General features: G+C 47.9%; 1 protein-coding gene across 1 annotated transcript in view; it reads left to right on the top strand.

The window, feature by feature from the left end:
• LOC143289208 (guanylate cyclase 32E-like) overlaps positions 1-12,500 on the top strand; it is a 253,119-nt gene that overhangs the window by 121,921 nt on the left and 118,698 nt on the right. The window contains exons 2-3 of the mRNA XM_076598155.1: positions 1,549-1,852; positions 6,144-6,293. Of these exons, the coding sequence (XP_076454270.1) occupies positions 1,549-1,852; positions 6,144-6,293 (454 nt within the window). The remainder of the gene's footprint in view (positions 1-1,548; positions 1,853-6,143; positions 6,294-12,500) is intronic.

The following is a 12,500-nucleotide window of genomic DNA, read 5'->3' as shown; positions in this document are numbered from 1 at the left end:
GATGGGGGGGGGGGGAGAGAGAGAAAAATATGTCATCAGTATTATCAGCATTAACAACTGGATGACTAAAGCCACATTGTTGTTATCATCAAATCCACGTACGGCAGTTGTAATTAATACTAAAATGACTACTACCATCACCAGTATCACTTATACAACAGCTATGGTCACTACCATGATGGAATGAAATTGATATATTCATGCATGCACACAAATTAGAAGAAACTGAAAGAAATGCAAACAAGCAAACAAAACAAAGTGAATTAAAAGAAAATAGTACAGAATAAGAACAAGATCAAAACATTTATGGTGGGAAGGATTGAAGATATGTATGGAGATCTGACTTGAAAGTAGGTAGAGAACTGCTCGTTTGTATGTGTACAGGGAGTGTGTTCCATTGGCATGCACCTGAAAATGCAAAACTTGTTTTGAACATATCAATGTGGGGTGCGTGGTAAAATGTACTTGTTCGAGCCATATTGGCATGAGCCTCGGGTAAACAAATGTAGATATTGTGGTGCCAAGTTATTGTGCACTTTGTACATAAGTAACGCTTTGTTGAATACTAACTGCTTTTGCAATGGAAGGATGTTTAATCTGGCTTGTTCTTCAAAAGTGTGTGTGTGTGTGTGTGTGTGTGTGTGTGTGTGTGTGTGTGTGTGTGTGTGTGTGTGTGTGTGTGTGTGTGTGTGTGTGTGAGAGAGAGAGAGAGAAGGAAGGAAGTATGTGAGTTTGTTCCAATGTACCTTTTGTTTACCTGTGTCATGGCTGAATCGGTAGCATAAGCAGAATTGACTCAAAGTTGTGTACCTTGTGTATGGAGAGAGTCGCCACTCTTTACTGTTTGTTAAACATTTCCTCTCCCAGCCTCATTATTCTTCCTTGATGATGATGATCATGACGGTAATGATGATCATTCAGTTAACAGACATGCACGTGTGTAAGTAATCAAGAGAGTACATAAATTTACACTGACACGTCTAAAAAATTTACATCGACACACCGAAGAACATTTGACATATTTTAGAGCAGTCAACAGTATTCCCAAACACAAAAATGATGATGGTGACGACGACGACGACGACGATGATGATGATGATGATGATACTCATATAACCAAACTGAACAAAATTCGTCTTCGTCTGTATCATAGATTTGATTGTGAAAATGGTGAGAAAACACCGAAATGCACAAAAGTTGTGTAATGGGACATTAACTCTCTCCATACGAACGGCGAAAGAGACGACGTTAACAGCGTTTCACCCCAATTACCACCATCAAAATATTGCAAGCGGAAGGCTCTTATACTGAAGAGGTGAATGTTGACAAAGAATACCACAATTCTGACGACGGAAGCTAAAGGTTGGGTCATTGAGACACCCACTGGACATCCGAGGGGTCTGTGTAGATGAGAAGAGAGGACTGGCCGTACTGAGTGAGTTAAAACAAAGTTCCCTCGTCCATGTACCAGTTTTTAGTTGACGAAGCTGGTGACAGACAACCAAACTACACAAGCAAATTGAAACTTTCTTTTTTCTCGTTTTGCAGAAGTGCGCAGACGACGAGGTTAGCGACAAGACCAAGTACCCGACCTTCGCCCGCACACGTCCGCCGGCCGCTCAGGTGACCACCTCTGTGCTGTCCCTGCTGCTGCACTTCAACTGGACCCGGTTCTCTCTGGTGGTTGGGTCCTCCCACGGGCAACAGCGGGTGGCCCTCAAGCTGCAGGAGCTTGCCCGGGCCCACAACCTGACCGTCAACCACAAGAAGGACTTCAAGGAGCCCCACATGTCCCTGGTGGCGGGGAACCCCTTTCCCGAGATCGTGCAGGACACTTACGTGGAGACGAGAGGTGAAGGGTTGGTGTGGGTTAGATTGGATTGGTAGGGTGTGTGTGTGATTGGTAGGGTGTGTGTGTGTGGTTGGTAGTGTGTGTGTGTGTGATTGGTAGTGTGTGTGTGTGTGATCGGTAGGGTGCGTGTGTGTGATTGGTAGGGTGTGTGTGTGATTGGTAGGGTGTGTGGGGGGGGATTGGTAGGGTGTGTGGGGGGGATTGGTAGGGTGTGTGTGTCTGTGTGATTGGTAGGGTGTGTGTGTGATTGGTAGGGTGCGTATGTGATTGGTAGGGTGTGTATGTGATTGGTAGGGTGTGTGTGTGTGATTGGTAGGATGTGTGGGAGGATTGGTAGTGTGTGTGTCTGTGATTGGTAGGGTGTGTGTGTGGGATTGGTAGGGTGTGTGTGGGGGGATTGGTAGGGTGTGTGAGGGATTGGTAGGGTGTGTGTCTGTGATTGGTAGTGTGTGTGGGAGGATTGGTAGGGTGTGTGTGAGGGATTGGTAGGGTGTGTGTGGGGGATTGGTAGGGTGTGTGTGTGATCGGTAGGGTGTGTGGGGGGATTGGTAGGGTGTGTGTGAGGGATTGGTAGGGTATGTGTGGGGGATTGGTAGGGTGTGTGTGAGAAGTGATGGGTGGATGGGTGGGTGGGTGTTGTTGCGTTGTGATATAACAGTGTGGGTGGCGGTTGTTGGGTTTGCAGGCCATTTTGCATGGAGACGAGAGGTGAGGTTGCTGGATTGGTGGGGTGTGTGAGTGGGATTGGTAGGGTGTGTGTGTGTGTGATTGGTAGGGTGTGTGGGGGGGATTGGTAGGGTGTATGGGGGTATTGGTAGGGTGTGTGTGGGGGGGATTGGTAGGGTGTGTGTGTGTGATTGGTAGGGTGTGTGTGTGATTGGTGGGGTGTGTGAGTGGGATTGGTGGGGTGTGTGAAAGGGATTGGTAGGGGCGTGTGTGGGGGATTGGTAGGGTGTGTGTGAGTGGGATTCGTGGGGTGTGTGAGTGGGATTCGTGGGGTGTGTGAGTGGGATTGGTGGGGTGTGTGTGTGGGATTGGTAGGGGCGTGTGTGGGGGATTGGTAGGGTGTGTGTGAGTGGGATTGGTGGGGTGTGTGAGTGGGATTGGTAGGGTGTGTGAGTGGGATTGGTAGGGTGTGTGAGTGGGATTGGTGGGGTGTGTGAGTGGGATTGGTGGGGTGTGTGTGGGGGATTGGTAGGGTGTGTGTGGGAGATTGGTGGGATTGGTGGGGTGTGTGAGTGGGATTGGTGGGGTGTGTGAGTGGGATTGGTGGGGTGTGTGTGGGGGATTGGTAGGGGCGTGTGTGGGGGATTGGTGGGATTGGTGGGGTGTGTGAGTGGGATTGGTGGGGTGTGTGAGTGGGATTGGTGGGGTGTGTGTGAGGGATTGGTAGGGTGTGTGAGTGGGATTGGTGGGGTGTGTGAGTGGGATTGGTAGGGTGTGTGAGTGGGATTGGTAGGGGCGTGTGTGGGGGATTGGTAGGGTGTGTGAGTGGGATTGGTAGGGTGTGTGAGTGGGATTGGTAGGGGCGTGTGTGGGGGATTGGTGGGGTGTGTGAGTGGGATTGGTAGGGTGTGTGAGTGGGATTGGTAGGGTGTGTGTGAGGGATTGGTAGGGTGTGTGTGGGGGATTGGTAGGGTGTGTGTGAGAAGTGATGGGTGGATGGGTGGGTGGGTGTTGTTGCGTTGTGATATAAGAGTGGGGGTGGCGGTTGTTGGGTGTGCAGGCCATTTTGCATGGAGACGAGAAGTGAGGTTGCTAGATTGGTGGGATGTGTGAGTGGGATTGGTAGGGTGTGTGAGTGGGATTGGTGTGGTGTGTGAGTGGGATTGGTAGGGTGTGTGGGGGGGGATTGGTGGGATGTGTGGGTGGGATTGGTAGGGTGTGTGAGTGGGATTGGTAGGGTGTGTGTGAGGGATTGGTAGGGTGTGTGAGTGGGATTGGTGGGGTGTGTGGGGGATTGGTAGGGTGTGTGAGTGGGATTGGTGGGGTGTGTGTGAGTGGGATTGGTAGGGTGTGTGAGTGGGATTGGTAGGGTGCGGTGTGAGAAGTGGTTTGTGAATAGGTGGGTGGGATGTCGTGGGTTGGACTGGTGGTGTGTGTGGTTTCAGTGGTGGGGTTTTAGGTAAGGGTGGGATGAGACTGGTAGGGTTTGGTGTGGTGTGAGAAGTGGTGGGTGTATGGGTGGTTGGCTGTTGTGGTGGTGTGGTGTGAGAAGTGGTGGGTGTATGGGTGGTTGGCTGTTGTGGTGGTGTGATGTGAGAAGTGGTGGGTGTATGGGTGGTTGGCTGTTGTGGTGGTGTGGTGTGAGAAGTGGTGGGTGGAGAGGGTGTTATCGCGGTATGGTGTGGAGGTGGTGGTTGTTGGGGTGTGCTGGACACTTTCGTGGAGACGAGAGGTGAGGATGGTTGTGGGTTGGGTTGGATTGGTGGAGGTGTGTGGTGTTAGTAGTGCAGGGTGGGGTGGTGTGGTGTGGGAAGTTGTCGGTGGGTGGGGTGTTGTTGTGGTGCGGTGTGGAGGTGGTGGTTGTTGGGTGTGCTGGACATTTACGCGGAGACGAGAGGTGAGGGTGGTTGTGGGTTGGATTGGTGGTTTTGGTGGTATGGTGTGGGGGTGGGGATGAGACTGGAAGGTTGGGTGCGGTGTGAGATGTGGTGGGTGGGTGGAGTTTGTTGCGGTATGGTGTGAGAAGTGGTGGGTCTATGGGTGGGTGTGGTGGTGTTGTGGTGTGGTGTGAGAGTGGGGGTGGTGGTTGTTGGGTATGCAGGCCACTCGCTTGGAGACTTCTTCTTCGTTCGTGGACTGCAACTCCCACGCTGACTCGTATGTACACGAGTGATCTTTTACGTGCATGACCGTTTTTACCCCGCCATGTAGGCAGCCACACTCCGTTTTCGGGGTGTGTGCATGCTGGGTATGTTCTTGTTTCCATAACCCACCGAACGCTGACATGGATTACAGGATCTTTAACGTGCGCATTTGATCTTCTGCTTGCGTACACACACGAAGGGGTTCAGACACTAGCAGGTCTGCACATATGTTGACCTGAGAGAACGGAAAAATCTCTACCCTTTACCCACCAGGTGCCGTTACCGAGATTCGAACCCGGGACCCTCAGATTGAAAGTCCAACGTTTTAACCACTCTGCTATTGCGCCCGTCGCTTGGAGACGAGATGGTTAGGTGTGTTTTGGATTTGTAGTAAAGTGGTGGGGTGCAGGGTGGGACTGGGCGAGGAATGTTAGTGTTGTAGTGTGTTGTGAGAGAGGGTTGGGTGTGTTTGCGATGTGGTGTGAGAGACAGAGGACGGTTGGTGGAGACAGGTGGTGTGAAGTTTGTGTGAGTGATGGGGCTGTGTGGTGCTGTGGTGTTTGGTTTGAGTGGTGGTGTGGTTTACTGGTGTGGTGTTGAGGTGTGAGGTTAGGCTGGGTGGAGGGGTTGTGGCGTGTTGTGAGTGAGAGAGGGTGGTGATTGCTCGTGCGGTGTATTGCATGATTTTGTGAGGTGAGGTGAGAGAGAATGAGGGTAGTTGGTGGGGTGTTTGGGGTGGGTGTTGTGGTGTGGTGTGTGAGATAAACGGTGGTTGGTGGGTTGTGGGGATGTCGTTAGTTCATGTCCGCGCTCGGTTGATTGCAGAAATTAATATGTAAGTACTTGGCATGCGTCAACCACGACAGATTCATCACCAAATTTATGTTGGTCATGTGATGGAGTGAAGATTTAAAGCACTTGACTGGTGTCACGCCGATTCGCCTATCCCCATTGCCCTATTCATTGATTCGCCTACCGTTAGATATGTGATCCCTATTTACCTATCCCATTTTCAGTTTCTCAAGGAGGCGTCACAGCATACAGACAAATCCATATGCGCTACACTACATCTGTAAACCGACAGACTGCATGAAGTCATAGCCCAACGCTTTTTGTTTTGCCATGGGTTCTTTTTTTCAGTGCGCCAAGCGCGTGCTGCTCACGGGACCTCGGTTTATCGTCTCATCCGAATGACCAGACGCTCACTTTTACTTTCCAGTCAAACTTGTGAGAAAGGTCTAAAGCAGGATTCGAACCCAGACCCTCACGGACACTGTATAGCCAGTAAAGCGTCTTAACCATTCTGCCACCTAGCTTTTCCCTGTTCCAGAGTGAAGTCTCCTCATCCCGCCCCCCTCCCCCGCCCCCACCCCCTTCCACACCAGACTCTCCGCACTGTGTCATCACCCCCCCCCCCACACACACACACACACACACACCTTCATGAACCAGCTGTGTGTTTACGTTCTTTGTGCTTTCAGTGTACGTGTTCCTGGGTCAGTTGAATGCCATGGTGGACCTGATGACCAACCTGAATGACCGCGGCCTGCTTAGGACCGGGGAGTACGTGGTCATCTACATTGACCAGCGCTCCAGGACCGTGGACGATGACCCCCTCAAGTACTTCAAACGTGAGGGTCTTTCTTTGTTGTTGTTTGGTGGTGGTGGTGGTGGTGGTGGTGGTGGTTGTGTGTGTGTGTGTGTGTGTGTGTGTGTGTGTGTGTGTGTGTGTGTGTGTGTGTGTACCCCCTCACGTACTTCAAACGTGAGGGTCTTTGTTATTGTTGCTGTCTGCATGTATGTCTTTTCGTACTTTCTGTCTACACTCCTGCCCCCCCTGCTGCCCCCCCCCCCCCTCTCTCTCTCTCTCTCTTTCCTTTGTTCCCCTCGCTCTCTGCCTGTCCAACAGTTTTTGTCTTTACCGCTGTCTGCATGTATGTCTTTTCATACCTTCTGTCTACACCCCCTCCCCCTCTCTCTCTCTCTCTCTTTCCTCTGTTCCCCTCGCTCTCTGCTTGTCGAACAGTTTTTGTCTTTACGGCTGTCTGCATGTATGTCTTTTCATACCTTCTGTCTACACCCCCCCTCTCTCTCTCTCTTTCTCTCCTCTGTTCCCCTCGCTCTTTTTTTGTCTCCACCGCTGTCTGCATGTGTGTGTGTCTGTATATACCTTCTCTCTCTCAGTCTCTGTCTGTCTGTCTGTCTGTCTTTCTCTCTCTCTCGTTTCTTTCTTTCCTTTTTCTCTCACCCCCCCCCCCCCACCCCAACCTCCTATCCCATTCCCTCTATGAATGTTGAAATGTACCCATTTGTCCTTTCCTATCTTCTTTTCTGTTCTTTTGGTCTTCTCTCTCTCTCTCTCTCTCTCTCTTTCGTTTTCTCTTTCTTATTCTCCTTTCTTCTGTCTGTTTGTATTTCGTTCCATTACTTTCTGTCTGTATTTTCCTTTCTTTTCTTTTCTTTCCTTTTATGTCTTAAAATCTTTCTGTATTTTCTTTCCTTTTATGTCTTAAAATCTTTCTGTATTTTCTTTCCTTTTATGTCTTAAAATCTTTCTGTATTTTCTTTTACCTTTTTTATATTATTATTTATTTATTTATTTATTTACTTACTTATTTATGTACGCTTATCTATTATTTATTCACCTTTTTTTTCTTTTCTTTTCTTTTTCTCAAGGCCTGACTAAGCGCGTTGGGTTACGCTGCTGGTCAGGCATCTGCTTGGCAGATGTGGTGTAGCGTATATGGATTTGTCCGAACGCAGTGACGCTTCCTTGAGCTACTGAAACTGAAACTGGAACTGTATTTTCTTTCATTTTACGTGTTTCTTTTTTTTTTCTTTTTTTTCTTTTTCTTTCGCGATGAGTTGAAGGCGGACTGGTGGACGTGCGTTGTCCTCTTCATGTCCAGTGCATCAGGGCAGTCTGTAGAGATTTTCTCCAGTAATTCAAATGTGAGGTCCCCCGATCCTCATCTCCACCACCCACCCTGCACACCAACCCACCCACCTCCACCGCGATGCTCCGCACTCTCCCTCCCACACAACCCCCAGAAAACAGTTGTGTTTCAACTTTCTTTGCTTCTCTCTTTCTTTCTCTCTTTTTTTCTTTCTTTCTCTCTCTCTTTCTTGTCTTTTCTTGTCTTGTCTTTTACTGCGGTTTCTTAAAAGGTGTCCTACTAATATCCGATTGAGAAAAGGGGGGGGGGGGGAAGGAAGAAAATTACGAGACTTTTTTTCAGGAAACTGATCTTAATCTAGGGTTGTTTAAGAGTCTGTTACACAAGGTAAAAGGGGAGTTATGTGAGATGGATGCGCAGCACTTTGTGTCGAAAGTCTGAGGCGAATGACCTAAACGTTCGTCACAGAACTGACACCCCTGTGGTGATTACTCTGTCCTCGAGTCTTGGTGGGCGAACAAACAACACACTCTTGGTGTCTTATCGTCGTCGTCGTCGTCGTCGTTGTTGTTACCGGATGTTATGTTTTAGTTAGCTGGCTAGGTAGGTACTTACTTAGGTTAGGTCCTAGTTAGCTGCTTACAACTTATTTACTTATGATGCAGTTACTTGTTTACGTACTTACTTATTCTCTCACTTATTTATTCATTTACTTTTGCTCAGTTTTGTTATGTTAGTTTTAAGACTCTCTCTCCCTCCCTCTCTCTCTCTCTCTCTCTCTCTCTCTCTCTCTTCTCTTCTCTTCTCTTTCTCTCCTCTTCTCTGCTCTTTTCTTTTCTTCTGTTAATACCCCCTTCCTCTTATACCGTTTTTTTTTTTTTTTTCAAATGCCACTGTATCATATACGGTATTTCCAAGCAGATCGGCGCATGACAATTTCCTTGTCAGGGTGGACAGAGCGAAACTGTGGTCTCGGTTTGTATCGCTAAACTTGTTTGGTGACAAATATTGGTTGTGCTGAAACGTCTGTTTCTTCCCTGTGTGTCTCTTTCTGCCTGTCTGTGTGTCTGTTTCTGTCTGTCTGTCTGTCTGTCTGTCTGCCTCCCCCACTTCTCTCTCTCTCTCCCTTTCCGTATCTCTCTCCATCTCTACCCCCCGTCTCTCTCTCTCCCTTTCCTTATCTCTCTCCATCTCTACCCCCGTCTCTCTCTCTCCCTTTCCTTATCTCTCTCCATCTCTCCCCCCCGTCTCTCTCTCTCCCTTTCCTTATCTCTCTCCATCTCTACCCCCGTCTCTCTCTCTCCCTTTCCTTATCTCTCTCCATCTCTACCCCCCGTCTCTCTCTCTCCCTTTCCTTATCTCTCTCCATCTCTACCCCCGTCTCTCTCTCTCCCTTTCCTTATCTCTCTCCATCTCTACCCCCGTCTCTCTCTCTCCCTTTCCTTATCTCTCTCCATCTCTACCCCCCGTCTCTCTCTCTCCCTTTCCTTATCTCTCTCCATCTCTACCCCCGTCTCTCTCTCTCCCTTTCCTTATCTCTCTCCATCTCTACCCCCCGTCTCTCTCTCTCCCTTTCCTTATCTCTCTCCATCTCTACCCCCCGTCTCTCTCTCTCCCTTTCCTTATCTCTCTCCATCTCTACCCCCCGTCTCTCTCTCTCCCTTTCCTTATCTCTCTCCATCTCTACCCCCCGTCTCTCTCTCTCCCTTTCCTTATCTCTCTCCATCTCTACCCCCGTCTCTCTCTCTCCCTTTCCTTATCTCTCTCCATCTCTACCCCCCGTCTCTCTCTCTCCCTTTCCTTATCTCTCTCCATCTCTACCCCCCGTCTCTCTCTCTCCCTTTCCTTATCTCTCTCCATCTCTACCCCCGTCTCTCTCTCTCCCTTTCCTTATCTCTCTCCATCTCTACCCCCCGTCTCTCTCTCTCCCTTTCCTTATCTCTCTCCATCTCTACCCCCCGTCTCTCTCTCTCCCTTTCCTTATCTCTCTCCATCTCTACCCCCCGTCTCTCTCTCTCCCTTTCCTTATCTCTCTCCATCTCTACCCCCGTCTCTCTCTCTCCCTTTCCTTATCTCTCTCCATCTCTACCCCCCGTCTCTCTCTCTCCCTTTCCTTATCTCTCTCCATCTCTACCCCCCGTCTCTCTCTCTCCCTTTCCTTATCTCTCTCCATCTCTACCCCCGTCTCTCTCTCTCCCTTTCCTTATCTCTCTCCATCTCTACCCCCCGTCTCTCTCTCTCTCCCTTTCCTTATCTCTCTCCATCTCTACCCCCCGTCTCTCTCTCTTCCTTTCCTTATCTCTCTCCATCTCTACCCCCCCGTCTCTCTCTCTCTCCCTTTCCTTATCTCTCTCCATCTCTACCCCCCGTATCTCTCTCTCCCTTTCCTTATCTCTCTCCATCTCTACCCCCGTCTCTCTCTCTTCCTTTCTGCCCCCTCTCTCGAATTCCACCCCCACTCTCCCTTCTCTCTCTTCCCTCTACCATTTTCTCCAGTCCCTCTCCTCCTTTTTTGCCCTGTGTTTTTTTTTTGATAATGACGGCCAATAAATCACAGATTAAATTCCACACAGACTGCAGCAGGACATTTCCTTGTGTCGTAACCAGTCTGGTCTGCATTCGGAGTCTTCCCGCCCCCGTAACAAGGAGGTCCTAACTCACGCTAAAAAAAATAATACCGGAGAAGGCTGATTTATTTCCGCCAGGGAACTGTGGCACTACCCGACGCTAAAAAAAATAACGCAGGCCAGTTAACTACCTGCATGGCAGGTTCCTATTTTCAACACATAAGTTTTTTTTTTTTTCTTTTTCCTTTTTTTTGAACTGAAGAAGTCTTTTCAACTCATATTCCTATCTTCAGCATTCATTTTCTTCCAAAGAAAACGAGTGAAGAAGTCATCAACTGAACTGTTTGTTAACTGGTTCATTCTTACATTGTATGTTCCTTTATTCAGCATAACTGTTCTTCTAAAACAAATAATAATGATAAGGGTGGGGGTGGGGGAATCTCATTTACTCATTTTCCTTTCTTCAACAAGCACGTTCTTCTTACTGGAGAAGTCTTATCGATTCATATTCCTATTTTCAACATACGCCTTCTCTGAAAACTGAGAAGTTTCATCAGCATTACTGTTATTAGCGTACGAAGAAGACGTATTATTTAACCCTTGTTGGAGACTTTCCGGTCTTTGTCATGCACGTACATTTCGCAACGAAAAAGACTTGTTACCTAACCCATGTTAAGGACGTTTCTATCTTCAAAATGCTTCAGATAACAGATGCAGCTTATTAATTCACCCCTGCTGTTAATATTCTTGCATGCATACATATCTGATAACTAAAGGATTATTAACTTCGTGGGGCTCTGGGAGCAGATTTATCCATCTATCCCTTTTTTGAGACGTCTCTACCTTCGACATACATGTTCTTCTATTATTGAAGGAGATGTCATATTCATTCACCGCGGTACGGAACATTTGTGTCTTCAATATACATGTACCTGTAATGTGGGGGGAGGCTGGGGGGTGGGGGGGGGCTGGAGGGGGTGGGCGTTTCCTATGTAAGGGGGAGGGTGTAGTCATATATCACCCCCATTGGAGACGTCCCTGCCCTTCAACATACATTCACCTCCTGCAACGGAGAAGCTTATTTTAACTCACTTACCCATGTGGCGCAGTCCTGTTTTCATCATACACGCACCTCAGATGATACGGACGGTTCTCTTGTCAACAAACCTCTGGTAACAGCGGTGACATTAATAACTCACCGCTATGTGGACCATCTCCAACCCGCTTATGTCCCTATTAAAGAAACTAAGAACTGCCTCCACTTGGATTGGGCAGAAGGATTTTCAGCCAGCTCCACTGGGGACATTCATGCCTTCAACATACACGTACCCCCAGTACCAGAGAAGGTAGGTGTTAGAAGTCATCGCAGTGGGGGAACATTTCTGCCTTCATCATACAAGCGCCTGTCATCAAAGAGAAAGATGATGATTCACTCTCTTCAGTCAGGGAAGTCCTGTCTTTCTCATGCAAGCATTTCTTACAAAAGAGAAGGATGATTAATTAATTTCAGTCCGGGACATTCTTTTCTTTATCATACAAGCACCTTTGGTAACAGAGAACGATAATTAACTCACTTCAGTCAGGGACATTCTTGTCTTCCATACAAGGACCTCTGATAAAGGAGGATGATTACTCACTTCAGTCAGGACATTCTTGTCTTTATCATACAAGCACCTTTGGTAACAGAGAACGAGTAATCAACTCACTTCAGTCAGGGACATTCTTGTCTTCATCATACAAGGACCTGTGATAAAGAAGGAGGATAATAACTCACTTCAGTCAAGGACATTCTTGTCTTCATCATACAAGGACCTGTGATAAAGGAGGATAATTAACTCACTTCAGTCAGGGACATTCTTGTCTTCATCATACAAGGACCTGTGATAAAGAAGGAGGATAATTAACTCACTTCAGTCAGGAACATTCTTGTCTTCATCATACAAGGACCTGTGATAAAGAAGGAGGGTAATTAACTCACTTCAATCACGGACATTCTTGTCTTCACCATACAAGGACCTGTGATAAAGGAGGATAATTAACTCGCTTCAGACAGGGACATTCTTGTCTTCATCATACAAGGACCTGTGATATAGGAGGAGGATAATTAACTCACTTCAGTCAGGGACATTCTTGTCTTCATCATACAAGGACCTGTGATAAAGAAGGAGGATAATTAACTCACTTCAGTCAGGGACATTCTTGTCTTCATCATACAAGGACCTGTGATAAAGAAGGAGGATAATTAACTCACTTCAGTCAGGGACATTCTTGTCTTCATCATACAAGGACCTGTGATAAAGGAGGAGGATAATTAACTCACTTCAGTCAGGGACACTCTTGTCTTCATCATACAAGGACCTCTGATAAAGAAGGA

Source organism: Babylonia areolata, chromosome 1, assembly GCF_041734735.1.
Source record: "Babylonia areolata isolate BAREFJ2019XMU chromosome 1, ASM4173473v1, whole genome shotgun sequence".
In the NCBI taxonomy this organism is placed as follows: Eukaryota; Metazoa; Mollusca; class Gastropoda; order Neogastropoda; family Buccinidae; genus Babylonia; species Babylonia areolata.
Note: the sequence above shows the minus strand (reverse complement) of the source record. Positions and strands in the feature narration are given on the sequence as shown.